This window comes from Oncorhynchus masou, chromosome 28 (assembly GCF_036934945.1).
Source record: "Oncorhynchus masou masou isolate Uvic2021 chromosome 28, UVic_Omas_1.1, whole genome shotgun sequence".
Taxonomy (NCBI): domain Eukaryota; kingdom Metazoa; phylum Chordata; class Actinopteri; order Salmoniformes; family Salmonidae; genus Oncorhynchus; species Oncorhynchus masou.
The window spans coordinates 41,176,394-41,192,863 of NC_088239.1; the positions used below are offsets into that span (position 1 = coordinate 41,176,394).

Sequence of the window (16,470 nt, forward strand, 5' to 3'; positions counted from 1 at the left end):
TGTTATCAACAAATTCTGTGAAAAGTGCAATAAATGTAAAATGCACATAACATCAACTGTTTGTTTGCATTCAGTCTTGTATCAGGTGAACTGTTGTGTCCTCACCTTTGCTTTGAAAACTTCCCCATAATCTCCCAAGTGCTCTCTTTCAATTTCCACCATTGGAAGTTATTCTGTTAGAGACATTGATATTTGGCCCTATCCATATAGGCCCATTTCCATGAGTGTAAATTAAGATAGGCACTGAGACATCAGTCTCCTTTCTAAGGATAAATCATAGATTATTCTTTCCCTCCCCCATCCCCTGGTTGCACAATGTGTGTGTGTGTGTGTGTGTGTGTGTGTGTGTGTGTGTGTGTGTGTGTGTGTGTGTGTGTGTGTGAGAGCGCACACAGTAAGTAAAGTACAGTGCTCTGGGGTTAATAAGAGACCTTCTGAAAGCGGCTCTGATCACATTGGATCTGCATCACTGTTCAGTCTCAACCCCTGGTGATCTTCTGAGTTTATAGTGAGTTTCAGTATACATCTCCTCTACCCTAGAAGGAGTCACAGTATCTCTCCTCTCTCTAGCTGCTACGGAAGGCTATCTTGAGGTACCCTGTGCCCTAGTTTGGTTGTCAGGTGTCTCTGTGCATTCTGTCCTCTACATATGGACTGACTTATAATTGTGTTAACATGTTCAAAGCTAATGGCTGACCTTCCAGATGTCTATATGGCTATGCCCGAATTTGATCATTTTTCATGACAAGATAGTAATGCTTCATAGTGCCAGAAATATAGAAATCTCACCTTTCTGGTAAAAAATATTGCTGAGATGAACTCACTTTTGACGACCCAAGCTCAAGGACATACTGTAGTACAAATACGATACACAATTATGAAATATCAATATATGATTAAGTTCCCATTCATGAAAAATGGTTGAATAGGGCCTGAAATATTTTATTTGAGAATCGCATCTATATATATTTACAATCAAATTCACAAATGTCATCCTATACCATGTCAGTTACATTATTACTGTAACAGTTCATCATATCATAGCTAGTGGGTAGGAAGAAGTAGCCTTACTTTTGTGTCACAGCTTTGTGATTCTTGCATCCCTCCCGTCCTGAATGTTTTTAGTTTATTTGAATCCCCATTTTTAGGTTTTGCAGAACAGCTACTCTTACTAGGGTCCACAAAAAGTACAAAGCATAAGAAACAAAACACAGAGACTACTGATTTAATACGATCTCAGATTTCATCTCCTATAAAAGTCGTTTGTCTGTCAAACCGGCCGCGACCGGGAGGTCCGTGGGGCGACGCACAATTGGCCTAGCGTCGACCGGGTTAGGGAGGGTTTGACCGGTAGGGATATCCTTGTCTCATCGCACACCAGCGACTCCTGTGGCGAGCCGGGCGCAGTGCTCGCTAACCAAGGTTGCCAGGTGCATGGTGTTTCCTCCGACACATTGGTGCGGCTGGCTTCCGGGTCGGATGCTCGCTGTGTTAAGAAGCAGTGCGGCTTGGTTGGGTTGTGTATCGGAGGAAGCATGACTTTCAACCTTCGTCTCTCCCGAGCCCGTACGGGAGTTGTAGCGATGAGACAAGATAGTAGCTACTAAAACAATTGGATACCATGAAATTGGGGAGAAAAAGGGGTAAAAAAAATAAAATACAATTAAAAAGTCGTCCGTCTGTGATGAACACAATGGTTGAAATACATTTTTTAAATTAAATTTGAAATAAAACCATTTATGTTTGTCGTACAACGATGGGACTAGTTGCTATCAATGCTGAAGGTTCTTAGTTTTCCAATGCTGTCCGGAATATGAAGGTGCGACGTGTCCTTCCGACATAAATTGACAGTCTGGCCAGCGAATGAAAGTTAAGGCGGGTCTTCCCAGCTTCCAATGGCTGTGGATATGCAACCTGATACCTCAGTCTTGTAAGGCACACTCATTTCAAGCTGGGACGTGTGGCTATCAGCCAAATTGTTGTGAAGCGAATGTGCTTAACAGAGGCTGATTTTATAAATGAAATACCTTGATAAAACAATTTAAATATGTCACAATTATGCTTAACCTGGTTAACATTGTACTCACCCCTCTCTCTCTCCCCTACCGAAGGACTTTTCTCTGCTGTGTTGTGTTTTTACAGTATCTCATCTCTCTGCTCCCTAACATTAAATCTCTCCTCTCTGTCCTCTACAGAAGGACTTCTCTCGTCGGGAAGAGCTGCAGGCATCTGACGTGGAGTGCTGGTTGGGGTTCATCACCTTCCTGTGTGAGATGTTTGGCACAATGAGGTCCAGTGCTGGAGAGCCCTTCAGAGTCCTGGTCTGTCCCATATACACCTGTCTCAGAGAGGTTAGTACACACCTACTTCCATACCACCATCAACACACATCTTCCTCTATACACTAACATACCTATTAACACACCTCCACCTGAGAACCCTTCAGAGTCATGGTCTGTCCCATATACACCTGTCTCAGAGAGGTTAGTACACACCTACCTCCATACCACCATCAACACACATCTTCCTCTATACACTAACATACCTACTAACACACCTCCACCTGAGAACCCTTCAGAGTCGCCCCCATGTTGCAGAGAGGATAGTACACTCTCACACACGGACATTCCACCCCTACTCATCTTTGCCCAACTATGTTGCAATGTAACCTACATACAGTACTATAATGTTGGCTATCTTCCAATATCTACACTAGCATACCACTGCAGGGACATTATTTCTGGATGGATATTGGAACAGACACATGTCATTCCCTACGATCACAAAGCTTCCTTACTCAGAGGGCTGTTCCATCTAGCCATCCCACAGCACAGCACTTTTAGTAATTGGAAAAATACTAATGGGGAAGATGATTCCGGTAACACCTGCCTTGCCTCAGAGTTCCAATTCCCATCAGCAGAAGTGGTCTGTCACAATGGCTCCGACCGTTTCCATGAAAACCAGAGACCGCAGACAGACGCGGTAAAAATCTAGGGCTTTACCGCTAAAAGAATAAGCAGAAGTGGTCGAGACACAGACATGCGAGACAGACAGTGGATGGGGAGGATGGAGGGTTTAGAGTGAAATCAAATACTAGGAAAACCACCAGACAATTGAGCATTTAGCCTATCATAGCCTGGTCTCAGATTTGTTTGTGCTGTATAGCCAACTCCTAGTTGTTTTCTTTTCAAATGACCACATGCGTTGTCAAGACCGCACAAACAGATCTAGGAAGAGGTTAGCAATTAGCATTCAATTTCTTACCTCTCTTAGCTTGAGAATCAAATTTAATTCCTCACATGCTTCGTAGACAGGTGTAGAATAACAGTGAAATGCTTGCTTACGGGTCCTTTTTCCAGAAATGCAGTGTTAAAGATATGATGTAAAAATAAATAAAAAAAATAGAAATATAGACAAAGTGAATAATGAAGAAAACTTAAACTAGCATGGCTATATATAGGAAGTGGAAAATAGCATGGCTATATACAAGGTGCAGGGGTATGAGGTAATGTGTGTATGTAATGTACATAGAGGTTAGGGGTAAAGTGAGTCCAGTCTACAGTAAATATGTGTGGGTCGAGTCCAGTGTGTGTGTATAGAGTTGGTGCAAGAGAATTTGGTTAGCTATTTAGCATTCTTGTTTAGAAGTCTTATGGCTTGGGGCCGTACTCACTCTGCAGCACCTTGCGGTCGGATGCCAAGCAGTTGTCATACCAAGCGGTGATGCAGCCAGTCAAGATGCTCTCGATGGTGCAGCTGTAGAACTTTTTGAGGATCTGAGGGCCCATGCCAAACCTTTTCAGCCTCCTGGGGAGTAAGAGGCGTTGTCGTGCCTTCACAACTGGGTTAGTGTGTTTGCACCATAGTGATGTGGACACCGAGGAACTTGAAGCTCTCGACCCGCTCCACTACAGCCCCGTCGATGGGAATCGGGTTGTGTTCGGCCCTCCGTTTCCTGTAGTCCACGATCATCTCCTTTTGTCTTAATGACGTTGTGGGAGAGATTGTTGTTGGCCTGGCACCATACTGCCAGGTCTCTGACCTCCTCCCTATAGGCTGTCTCATCGCTGTCTGTGATCAGGCCTACCACCGTTGTGTCGTCGGCGAACTTAATGATGGTCTGACGTGCCATGCCATGGTGGGGGGGCTAGCGTAAGGAGAGAGCGCGAGAGATCTGCCACCATGCTTGCCTGCCGGAGGGTCCAGTTGTTGGAGCCCACCTCTTCAAAATCCCAGTGATGCAAGATTTTTATGTCTATCCTATATCCAGCCACACATGTACACACACAGACCTGTGGGTTCCAGTGTGTGGTCCATGCCTGGGCTGGCTGGAATAGTGAATAAGCTCCAAGAATGTCACTGGCACTTTTACAACCGCTGCTTTGAAGTGGCCCGGCACATACTGTTCTCTACAAATACACACATACCACAATCAATCATTCTGCATTGTTGGACTAAAGGCTGGGGTCTCCTGTCTGTGACATGCTAGCGTTGTTTGTCTTAGCTGTTGGGATGCTCCGAGGACCAGGGAGGGATTGCGGGTGTGTTTTAAGTGTGTTAAAGCCCGACCCCACACACTCTCCATAACTGGATGATGTAAAATTGTCATTATTTTAATCCACTTGCGATACTATTGTTGCGCCTAAATAGTTTTTCTTTGCAGTGTACGCCTGCACCTCCCTTTCATGCGCAAATACACACACACCAGACGTGTCTCTCACTGCAGTTACTCAGGAAGCTCTGTGGTGTCGGCAGCACTAGCCGCAGTCTTCCTCTAGAGTCTCTGTCAGGCTCCTCTCTTCTCTGCATAGGAGTGAAATCACAGTGACACTCGCCCACTCACAAACACTCCTGCCAGAAAGCGAAAGCGAGAGGAGGAGGGGGGGTGTAAGAGCAATAAAAGGATAGAGAGAGCAGGCAGGGGTTTGAGAAAGAGAGATGAGCAAAGGTATATGCAGCACCCCCCATTGCTACTGTTCACCCCAGCCTCCACACACCACTGACAGGTGCCAGCTATGCCTTGCACACCCTGGCACTGGCACTCCCCAGGAGACGACAATCTAACACCTCCACAGACGCTATAGGGCTGTAAAATTGTAACATGTAGGAGGGTGGGGACACACCTCACATTCCTATACCCTGTATTAAATCCATGCTGGGTTTACAATTATTGAAGGACATATAGGGTATAGAGTGCACTGTGAGCAGGCAGAAGGACATGGGTACACATAGGAGGGTGCGGTCTGGGAGCATTCTCCTGGATATTTTCCCCAAAGCTCAGAAACACCTAGTCTTTGTACCCCACACATGCAACTATCTGTAAAGCCCCTCAGTCGGGCAGTTAATTTCAAACACAGATTCAACCACAAAGACCAGGGAGATTTTTGAATGGCTCAAGAAGGGAACCATTTGGTAGATGGGTAAAAATAACGAAAATCAGACATTGTATATCCCTTTGAACATTGTGAAGTTATTAATTACGCTTTGGATGGTGTATCAATACATCAGTCACTACAAACATACAGTTGATGGAGAGAAAGGAAACGACTCAGGGATTTCACTATGAGGCCAATGGTGACTTTTTAAAACAGTTAGAGTTTAATGGCTGTGATAGGAGAGAACTAATTGACAGAGTGAAAAGATGTAAGACTGTACAGAATAAAAATATTCCAAAACATGCATCCCGTTTGTAACAAAGCACTAAAATAATACTGCAAAAAAAATGTGACAATGCTATTAGGTTTTTAGATTACTGAGTACCACCCTCCATATTTTCAAGCATAGTGGTGGCTGCATCATGTTATGGGTATGCTTGTTATTGTTAAGGACTGGGGAGGTTTTCAGGATAAAAAATCAATTGAATGGAGCTAAGCACAGGCAAAATCCTAGAGGAAAGCCTGGTTCAGTCTGCTTTCCACCAGACACTGGGAGATTAATTCAACTTTCAGCCGGACAAGAACCACAAACACAAGGCCAAGGTAGCCTAGTGGTTAGAGCGTTGGGCCAGTAGCCGAAAGGTTGCTGGATCAAATCCCTGAACTGACAAGGTAAAAATCTCTCGTTCTAAGAATTTGTTGTTAACTGACTTGCCTAGTTAAATAAAATGGAGTTGCTTACCAAGATTACATTGTTTACATGTTTCTGAGTGGCCTAGTTACAGTTTTCACTTAAATTTGCTTGAAAATCTATGGCAAGACTTGAAAATGGCTGTCTGGCAATGATCAACAACTAACTTGACAGAGCTTGAAAAATTTTAGAATGAATTCTATGAAAATATTGTATAATCCAGGTGTGGAAAGCTCTTATAGACTTACCCAAAAAGACGCACAGCTGTAATCGCTGCCAAAGATGATTCTAACATGTATTGACTTAGGGGTGTGAATACTTATGTAAATTAAATATTTCTGTCATTAATTTTCTATAAATAACTTTGTCGTTATGGAGTATTGTGTGTTGATGGGTGAGAGAAAAATCTAACCCCCAACTCCCTCTGTATGGCAGGCTCACACATGCTCTAGCCGTAATTCTCTGGGGTCATCAACTCATATTTTTCCTGATCAAATGCAGATGGAAACGAACAGGATATTTACGTTATGTACAGTCAGTCGGAAGTTTATATTCACCTTAGCCGAATACATTTAAACTCAGTTTTTCACAATTCCTGACATTTAATCCAAGTAAAAAATCCCTGTTTTAGGTCAGTTAGGATCACCACTTTATTTTAAGAATGTGAAATGTCAGAATAATAGTAGAGAATGATTTATTTCAGCTTTTATTTCTTTCATCACATTTCCAGTGGATCAGAAGTTTACATACATTCAATTCGTATTTGGTAGCATTGCCTTTAAATTGCTTAACTTGGGTCAAATGTTACGGGTAGCCTTCCACAAGCTTCCCACAGTAAGTTAGGTGAATTTTGGCCCATTCCTCCTGACAGCTGGTGTAACGGAGTCAGGTTTGTAGGCCTCCTTACTCGCACACTATTTTTCAGTCCTGCCCACAAATATTCTACAGGATTGAGCAGGGCTTTGTGATGGCCACTCCAATACCTTGATTTTGTTGTCCTTAAGCCATTTTGCCACAACTTTGGAAGTATGCTTGGGGTCATTGTCCATTTGGAAGACCCATTTGCGACCAAGCTTTAACTTCCTGACTGATGTTTTGAGATGTTGCATCAATATATCCACATCATTTCCCTTCCTCATAAAGCCATCTATTTTGTGAAGTGCACCAGCCCCTCCTACAGCAAAGCACCCCCACAACATGATGTTGCCACCCCCGTGCTTCACGGTTGGGATTGTGTTCTTCGGCTTGCAAGCATCCCCCTTTTTCCTCCAAACATAATGATGGTCATTATGGCCGAACAGTATTATTTTGTTTCATGAGACCAGAGGACATTTCTTCAAAACGTATGATCTTTGTCCCCATGTGCAGTTGCAAACCATAGTCTGGCTTTTTTTATGGTGGTTTTGGAGCAGGGGCTTCTTCCTTGCTGAGCGACCTTTCAGGTTATGACGATATATGACTTGTTTTACTGTAGATATAGATACATTTGTACCTGGTTCCTCCAGCATCTTCACTGGGTCCTTTGCTGTTGTTCTGGGATTGATTTGCACTTTTTGCACCAAAGTACGTTCATCTCTAGGAGAGAGAACGTGTCTCCTTCCTGAGCGGTAGGACGGCTGCGTGGTCCCATGGTGTTTATACTTGCGTACTATTGCTTGTACAGATGAACGTGGTGCCTTCAGGTGTTTGGAAATTGCTCCCAAGGATGAACCAGACTTGTGGAGGTCTTCAAAAAAAATTCTGAGGTCTTGGCTGATTTCTTTTGATTTTCCCATGATGTCAAGCAGAGGCACTGAGTTTGAAGGTAGGCCTTGAAATGCATCCAAATTATGTCAATCAGAATCTTCTAAAGCCATGACATCATTTTCTGGAATTTTCCAAGCTGTTTAAAGGCACAGTCAACTTAGTGTATGTAAACATCTGACCCACTGGAATTGTGATACAGTGAATTATAAATAAAGTCTGTCTGTAAACAATTGTTGGAAAATTACTTGTCATGCACAAAGTAGATGTCCTAACCGACTTGCCAAAACTACAGTTTGGTAACAAAAAAATGGTGGAGTGGTTGAAAAATGAGTTTTAAGGACTCCAACCTAAGTGTATGTAAACTTCCGACTTCAACTGTATATTGTGTACTGTATACTACTGTGTACCTTGTCTGCGAATCCACAGACTACACAGAGCAATCATCCTCTCAGATCATGTAAATGACTAACTCTGAGACATGGCAGTTAACACTAAAGCAGTCAGCAAAAATCCTTATCTCGGGGTTAGGTATTTCATCAAACACTGAGATGCTACTTCAAGAGCTCAGTATCGGAGATATGGGTGAGAGGTCACAATGTCTGGCATGGGCCCTGTTTAAAAGGAGTGCACTATATAGGGAATAGGGTGCCATTTAGGACACAGCCGAGGAGAGTACCCAATTAGGTCTGGGCTCCATGTCCCAACATGCTTCCACTGGCTGAGGGTATAGCGTTAAGGCTTCTGCGTGCTTCAGTTTGGCTGCCGAACCAAACGAGTGTGCTCGCATACACCCTTAACCCCCTAAGGTCGATGTCCGCGAGCTTGCGAAAATCTAGTTAGTATAATACAAAAATCCCCTTTTTTTTAATCTGTCAGTTTAAACTAGAGATACAGTATCTGTTTTTTTTTGCATTGGATGCATCTCAATCTACTGCGTCCTCCAAGGGTTGGCAGGCAGTCTAGTGGTTAGAGCGTTGGGCCAGTAACCGATAGGTTGCTAGATCAAATCCCCGAACAGATGAGGTAAAACTCTGTCATTCTGCCCCAGTTAACCCATTGTTCTTACCCCGTCATTGTAAATAAGAATGTGCTCTTAACTGACTTGCCATCAAACTATTATGACCCCTCTATGGAAAGATGAACCCGATAGTGTTCTCCGTTTTGCTCTACAACCCCCACAAGGGCGGCAGGTAGCCTAGTGGTTAGAGCGTTGGACTAGTAACCAAAAGGTTGCAAGATCGAATCCCCGAGCTGACAAGGTAAACATCTGTTGTTCTGCCCCTGAACAAGGCAGTTAACCCACTGTTCCTAGGCTGTCATTGAAAATGAGAATGTGTTCTTAACTGACTTGCCTAGTTAAATAAATGTACAAGAAAAAAGTTGTTACAAACAACCTGCCAACTTCTGTCTGTAGTGTCCAAACAGTTTGGGCTACACACCTATATGACCCCTCTGTGGCAAGGCTCTGTTTTGCTCTAGGATGCCCACAAGACACATCTGAAGGTCCCCCAGTACCATTCACTTTAGATCCCAAAATAATGGCTTAAATACATGTAAAAAAAAATATATATATATTTTAAAAAATGTTTCCTGATATTTCTTGGATTTCTCATATATTGGACAGAAACTTCAGAACAATTTTTTTGCGGGGGGACTATTTGTTGTTCCATGTAGTGAACATGTTATTCAATGCATTTGTATGGGATAATAGCAGTAAGGCCCAAAATAATTTTTCATCATATATTTGGAGAAAGAAAAAGATACTTCAAGGGGTCTTAATTCAAAATCAAATAGCTAAATGATCCTTGGTATGACCTTCATAAAACAATTCCATATAGCGTAGTAGAACCCCCTCCCACAGCTTAGACTTATGGGTTAAAAGACATTCGCTTGAAAAATTAGGAAAAGCGGCAATAGTACTGTTTGTCCATCTTAAGACACCAGATATACTTCCTCAAAATAGTCCGAATGAATATAAGATAACTCAAGAAATGTCATACATTTTTGTGTTTTTGCAGAGGAGATCTTTGTCGCGCAATTTTACATCCAATATTTTTTTTGCAGTATTTTGTAAGTGAAAAATGTGCATGAAACGTGTCTGTCCTTGAATAACAACAAACACTTCATTGAAGTATTCCTACAGGTGACCAGTCACCAATGAAGGGGCGAAGACTTCGGCTTCTGAACTTCGGCTTGCTTCGAAATCATTTAGTGTGCACGGACAGCCCAAAAATACCTTGCCAAAGGCCAAAATAACAAAAACTTCACAATGTCATCATAATATATGCACAAACTTCCGAACTGTTTCGTTTGGGAAGCATGCGGACGCCTTTAGAGCACCACTTCAGGCTGCTGCTGTAGTCACTGGTAGCTTACGGTCAGATATTAGACAGTATTTACATGGCTTTCATCGGCTAGGCTCCCTCCACACGCCAGCCAAGTGTAATGTAGCCTACATGTTCTCCGCTGTCTGGTAGAACAGGTTTAGATAATTACAGGTGTGTTGAATGTGTATCTGGATGGACTGTAGTTACATGACAGGTGTATAGGTAGGTACTAGACTGTATGGATGTAGAGTCAGGTCCACAGTTGACAGTGCGTGTTATAGCAAAAACCAAGCCATGAGGTCGAAGGAATTGTCCGTAGAGCTCAGAGACAGAATTGTGTCAAGACACAGATCTGGTGAAGGGTACCAACAACATTATGCATCATTGAAGGTCCCCAAGAACACAGTGGCCTCCATCATTCTTAAATAGAAAATGTTTGGAACCACCAAGACTCTTCCTAGAACTGGCCGTTCTGCCAAACTGCGCAATCGGGGGGATAAGGGAGGTGACCAAGAACCTGATGGTCACTCTGACAGAGCTCCAGAGTTCCTCTGTGGAGATGGGTGAACCTTCCAGAGGGTCAACCATCTCTGCAGCACTCCACCAAATCAGGCCTTTATGGTAGAGTGGCCAGATGGAAGCCACTCCTCAGTAAAAGGCACATGACATCCCGCTTGGAGTTTGCCAAAAGGCATCTAAAGGACTCTGACCATGAGCATGGTGGTGGCAGCATCATGGCGGCAAGAACTTCAAGACTAGTCAGGATTGAGGGAAAGATTAATGGAGCAAAGTACAGAGAGATCCTTGACAAAAACCTGTTCCAGATTGCTCAGGACCTTAGACTGGGGCGAAGGTTCACCTTCCAACAGGACAACGACCCTAAGCACACAGCCAAGACAGCGCAGTAGTGGCTTCAGGACAAGTCTCTGAATTTCCTTGAGTGGCCCAGCCTGAGCCCAGACTTGAACCTTATCGACCTGAAAGTAGCTGTGCAGCGACTCTTCCCTTCCCACCTGACAGAGCTTGAGAGGATCTGCAGATTAGAATGGGAGAAACTACCCAAATACAGGTGTGCCAAGCTTGTAGCGTCATACTTGAGACTGTAATCGCTGCCAAAGGTGCTTCAACAAAGTACTGAGTAAAGAATCTGAATACTTAGTTTGTAAATGTGATATTTTTCTTTTTTTAATATATACATTTGTATACATTTCTAAAAACACATTTTTGCTTTGTCATTATGGGGTGTTGATGAAGGGGGGAAAAACTATTTAATCCATTTTAGAATAAGGCTTTAATGTAACAAAATGTGAAAGTTCATTGGGTCTGAATACTATCCGAATGCATTGACCAGGGAAGGCCCCAGTCTGTTATGGGACAGAAGCCTTTGACGTGACAGACCAATCAGGACTTACCTCTCGGCATGTCCAGCCCCTGCATTATCTCAGCCAATAGAGCTCGCCAGCTTATAGTCCTAAAAAAAAAATTATGAGTTAACATTTTCTACCTCTAGTTCGTTGACCGTTCCTATGGGGGAAAGAATGAGGTTTTGGGATACACGCCAAAAATAATTTCTGGCTTAGGAGTTCCTATGTTTTGTTCTATGATATATCAGTCAGTTAACATGACCCTTATACATTTTGAAGCCTTAATGTGCTTTATGTGCTTGTGTTGATGACATGAATGCTTCAAAATTCACAAATAAGTTAGCTGAAGATTATCTCATAGAACAAAACAGACTTTATTTTCGCTGTTTATCCATGAAAAACCAGGAATTTCCCCATTGGATTTTGCCAACGAGCCCTGCCTCCGTTAGTGCCGACAAAACGACGCCATAAATATTGCTCTTTATCAGGGCAAGCCATGAAGGATCCTGTCCTATTCTCTATGTAGTGGAGTGCTTTCTCCTTGGCTCAACTCGGCTTGTAATTTAAGATCGCATACCAGTTTTTTATTAAGGCACATGAAAGTTCACATGTTCAAGAAGGCATTTCTGGACAAAGAAATATATATATTTTTTAATTCAAGTGCCCTTGCTGTGAAGTAGGAACTAGCTTCAAACGCCCACTTTCCTGAATCCGGTCACAAATGTTTTATGAGATTGAATAACGCATTTGGAGGAATCTTAGACCATTCCTCCATACAGATTCTTTCCAGATCCTTGATATCCTTAGTCTGCCCTCATTGGCTGCCTTCTTCAATTCAAACCACAGGTTTTCAATGGGGTTAACATCTGGAGACTGAGGTGGCCATTGAAAATGTTTTATTTTGTGGTAAATGTACAATTTCTTTGTGGATTTGTGTGTGCGCTTGGGGTTATTGTCTTGCTAGAAGATCCACTTGCAGCCCAATTTCAGCCTCCTAGCAGAGGCAACCAGGTTTTTGGCTAAAATGTCCTGGTACTTGGTGAAGTTCAGGGTGCCAGGACCAGTGGAAGCAAATTAGCTGTACAACACAGAGAGCTAATATTAATAACATGCATGTCAGTCTCTCTGGCTGAAAGTGGATTGACTTCATATTGACATGTTGAATATACCGAGCTGTCTGTCTAAACTACTGGCACACAGCTCGGACACCCATGTATACCCCACAAGACATGCCACGAGGTCTCTTTACAGTCCCCAAGTCCAGGACAGACTATGGGAGGCACACAGTGCTACATACAGTCATGACTACATTCCACATCAAGTAACTGACGCAAGCAGTAAAATTAGATTTTTTTAAAACAATCAAAAAACACCTTATGGAACAGCGGGGACTGTGAAGCAACACAAACATTGGCACACACAGACAAACGAAAACATACGCGCACTATACATTCACATGGATTTAGTACTTTAGATATATGGTAGTGGTGGAGTGGGGGCCTGAGGGCACACAGTGTGTTGTGAAATCTGTGAATGTATTCTAATGTTTTAAAATTGTATAAACTGCCTTAATTTTGCTGGACCCCAGGAAGAGTAGCTGCTACTTTGGCAGCAGCTAATGTGGATCCATAATAAATACAAAAAGATCCACCACCATATTTTACCGTCGGTATGAGGTACTGCATATACTTCTGTTTTATGAAGCCAAACCTGCCACTGGTGTGCGTGGCCAAAGAGCTCTATTTTCATGTCATCTGACCATAGCATTGCCTGTGGTTTGCTAAACGGCATTGGCACTTGGATTGGAACCAGTGCTATGGTCAGATGACATGAAAGTAGAGCTCTTTGGCCACGCACACCGGTGCACTTGTATTAGTATAAAAGCATACAATATACTGTAGCTCAGGATTTGTATTCATTTTATACAGTCTTCTTTGCTCATCTTTATCAAGGGTGCCAATCATTTTGGGGCTGAGTGTATGTTAATCCTGGGATGAATGACAGGGTGAGAGTGAATGGCCTTCAAGAATTACTTTTTAAGGTGGAACTGCCTCACCAACCACAATTTATAAAGTTCTGAAAATGTTTAGCCTTGTTTCTTTTGATTGATGCGTTTGGAACCACGGAGCTAAGGAACACCACCAATGAGAATAGAGGTCACAGGTCAGTGAGTGACAATACCTTAAAAGATGTCACACAGGATTCCCGAGCAGAATGTCTGTGGACATCAGGGAGTTTTCAGTATTCATAGGAAAGGAAGTGGGAATGGGAGAATGGGGAAAGGAGTGGTTGGGGGTTCTGGTGACAACCTGCACATGTGGTGCTAAATTCAGTGTAAGTAATGTTTGAGCTTGGCAACCATCAGTCTACCAGGTCTCCAGGTATGTCATTATGGGCATGTCTCAATGCTCAGTCGAGGAATTATTTCCTAGTCCCAGTCCTACTGCTGAGACTATTCCCGAAGTCTTCAGTAATTACCACAGATCACCAGTAATTCTTCCTAGCAGCCATCTTGCACACGAACATAGTGAATACACACACACACTTCAGCAGGTGACATCTGCTGACAGATAGACAAAACTGGAATGGCATATAACCATTGTAGTGCAGTTACTTGGTTGCTTTAGAATCTAAAAGCAATACATCTTTTGATTATAGCTTAGTGTTGTTTTCCCACAGCATTCTATTAAACCTGTTAGCACCGCTTCCTTTAGTAACGTTAATCAATCCACAAATACACTAGGAGTTGCTATTTGATTTATGTTCACTTTTCTGACTACTTCGTAACTGTAGTGAAAACTAGCCTTTGTTACGTACAGTATGCAGGCCCCAGCCAGGCAGTCTCAGTTGAGCTGGTGGTGGGTTCTGAATAGCTAGCCTCGTCATTGTGCTTAGTAGTGTAGCTGCGTACACCTAGGCCTGCTCTCCTGCCCTGCCTGCCTGCTCATTGTCCGTTTAATTGGTGTGTGAGAGAGACCAGTGTTAAAGCTCTATCTCCCCCTTAACCTCCTAGATGGAATTGTCCAACTCTGTCAGTAACTCCCACAGTGGAACGGCTGTATTCTGAATAATGTCCGTCCTAACAATAGGGAAAGGCTTTAGTTAGAGACAGTGAGAAGATACAAGGTTTTATGGACCTCTAGCCCTATTACAACATGTAGAAAAGAGGCCAACGGAAGATCTCTTCTTCAAATTGCACCATTTATTACATGTCTATCCCTACTATTTGGTCCAAAATATATTAATTCAACCCCACAACCTCTCAACATTTTAGTCCTTTTGAGTGTGCTCTGTTTTACCCATAATAATCGAGTTGAAAGTCAAAGCTCTGTGCTGTTATCGTTGGTTGGTTTCCCGTGTAGGGATATGTCTTGCAGTACTTTTGACCAGAGCCCTATGGGCCCTGCTCAAAAGTTATACACTATAAAAGGAATAGGGTGCCATTTCGGGGGAAGCCCAAGTTTAGTTTCACATGGCGGGGATAGGGTAATTATTGTGGCTTGTCAGCCATTTTAACTCCCAGCCAGACCCAGACAGTGTCCAGGGCCTTCCCTGGTCTCTTTGATCATCCCTCTCTCTCTGGAAGGCCCCCCTCACAAAGAGCTGCTTGTCTCACTGTCGGCCCCGCTCACACACAAACATGCGCTCGCATGCAGACACACACATACAGGTCATACACACACAAACAGACAGACATAGTCACACAGTCCTCTCATTAGATAACCGCAGACAGAGCAAGGTTGGGTTCATAAGGCACCAAACGGAAGACTGAAACGGACTGAAATAGGGACTTGTCCTTAAAGAAATGTTTGTTTTTTTAATTTTACGTTGCAAAAGTTTTTGCTACAGTGTGCCCTAATGGATACGACCTAGAGGAGACCAGATGCACACAGCCAGAACGTCCCCTGAGTTGGGAACAAGCTATTTTTGTGATGTCATTGCACAGGCAAACAACTCTGCTTTTCTTGGTAGAGGAGGGTGGAAGGAAGTTGCAAATTATGAATTGGTTGAGTTGGTAAATGGTATACAGCTAGTTCATGTATTTGTTGTACAAGTCTAGAGAATGTTTTAACATGTGGAAAAATGGATTTGCGAATATGATTTGTTACAGGCTACAGGTAGTAAAGGTATTTATTTACAGTACCAGTCTACATTGTAGAATATTAGTGAAGACATCAAAGCTATGAAATAACACATATGGAATCATGTAGTAACCAAAAAAGAGTTAAACAAATCTAAATATATTTTATATTTGAGATTCTTCAAAGTAGCCACTATTTGCCTTGATAACAGCTTTGCACACTCTTGGCATTCTCTCAACCAGCTTTATGAGTTAGTCACCTGGAATGCATTTCAATTTACAATTGTGCCTTATTAAAAGTTAAATTGTTGAATTTCTTTCCTTAATGCGTTTGAGCCAATCAGTTGTGTTTTGACAAGGTAGGGATGGTATATAGAAGATAGCTCTATTTGGTAAAAAAAAGACCATGTCCATATTATGGCAAGAACAGCTCAAATAAGCAAAGAGATATGACAGTCCATCATTACTTTAAGGAACTTTGAATGTTTCTTCAAGTGCAGTTGCAAAAACCATCAAGTGCAATGATGAAACTGGCTTTCATGAGGACCACCACAGGAATGGAAGTTCATTAGAGTTACCAGCCTCAGGAATTGCATCCCAAATAAATCCTTCACAAGAGTTCAAGTAGCAGACTGTTCAGATTAGACTGTGAGTCAGGCCTTCATGATCGATTTTGCTGCAAAGAAACCACTACTAAAGGACACCAATAAGAAGAGACTTGTTTGGGTCAAGAAACACGACCAGTGGAAATCTGTCCTTTGGTCTGGAGTCCAAATTTGAGATTTTTGGTTCCAACCGCTGTGTCTTTGTGAGACGCAGAGTAGGTGAGCGGATGATCTCCGCATCTGTGGTTCCCACCGTGAAGCATGGAGGTGTGGGGGTGCTT

The 16,470-nt window shown here is 42.8% G+C and overlaps 1 protein-coding gene across 1 annotated transcript in view; it reads left to right on the forward strand.

Moving 5' to 3' along the window:
• The window catches only part of LOC135517585 (CBP80/20-dependent translation initiation factor-like), a 46,099-nt gene that overhangs the window by 20,580 nt on the left and 9,049 nt on the right, over positions 1–16,470 (forward strand). Inside the window, exon 3 of the mRNA XM_064942022.1 lies at positions 2,196–2,351. Coding sequence (XP_064798094.1) covers positions 2,196–2,351 — 156 coding nt within the window. The remainder of the gene's footprint in view (positions 1–2,195; positions 2,352–16,470) is intronic.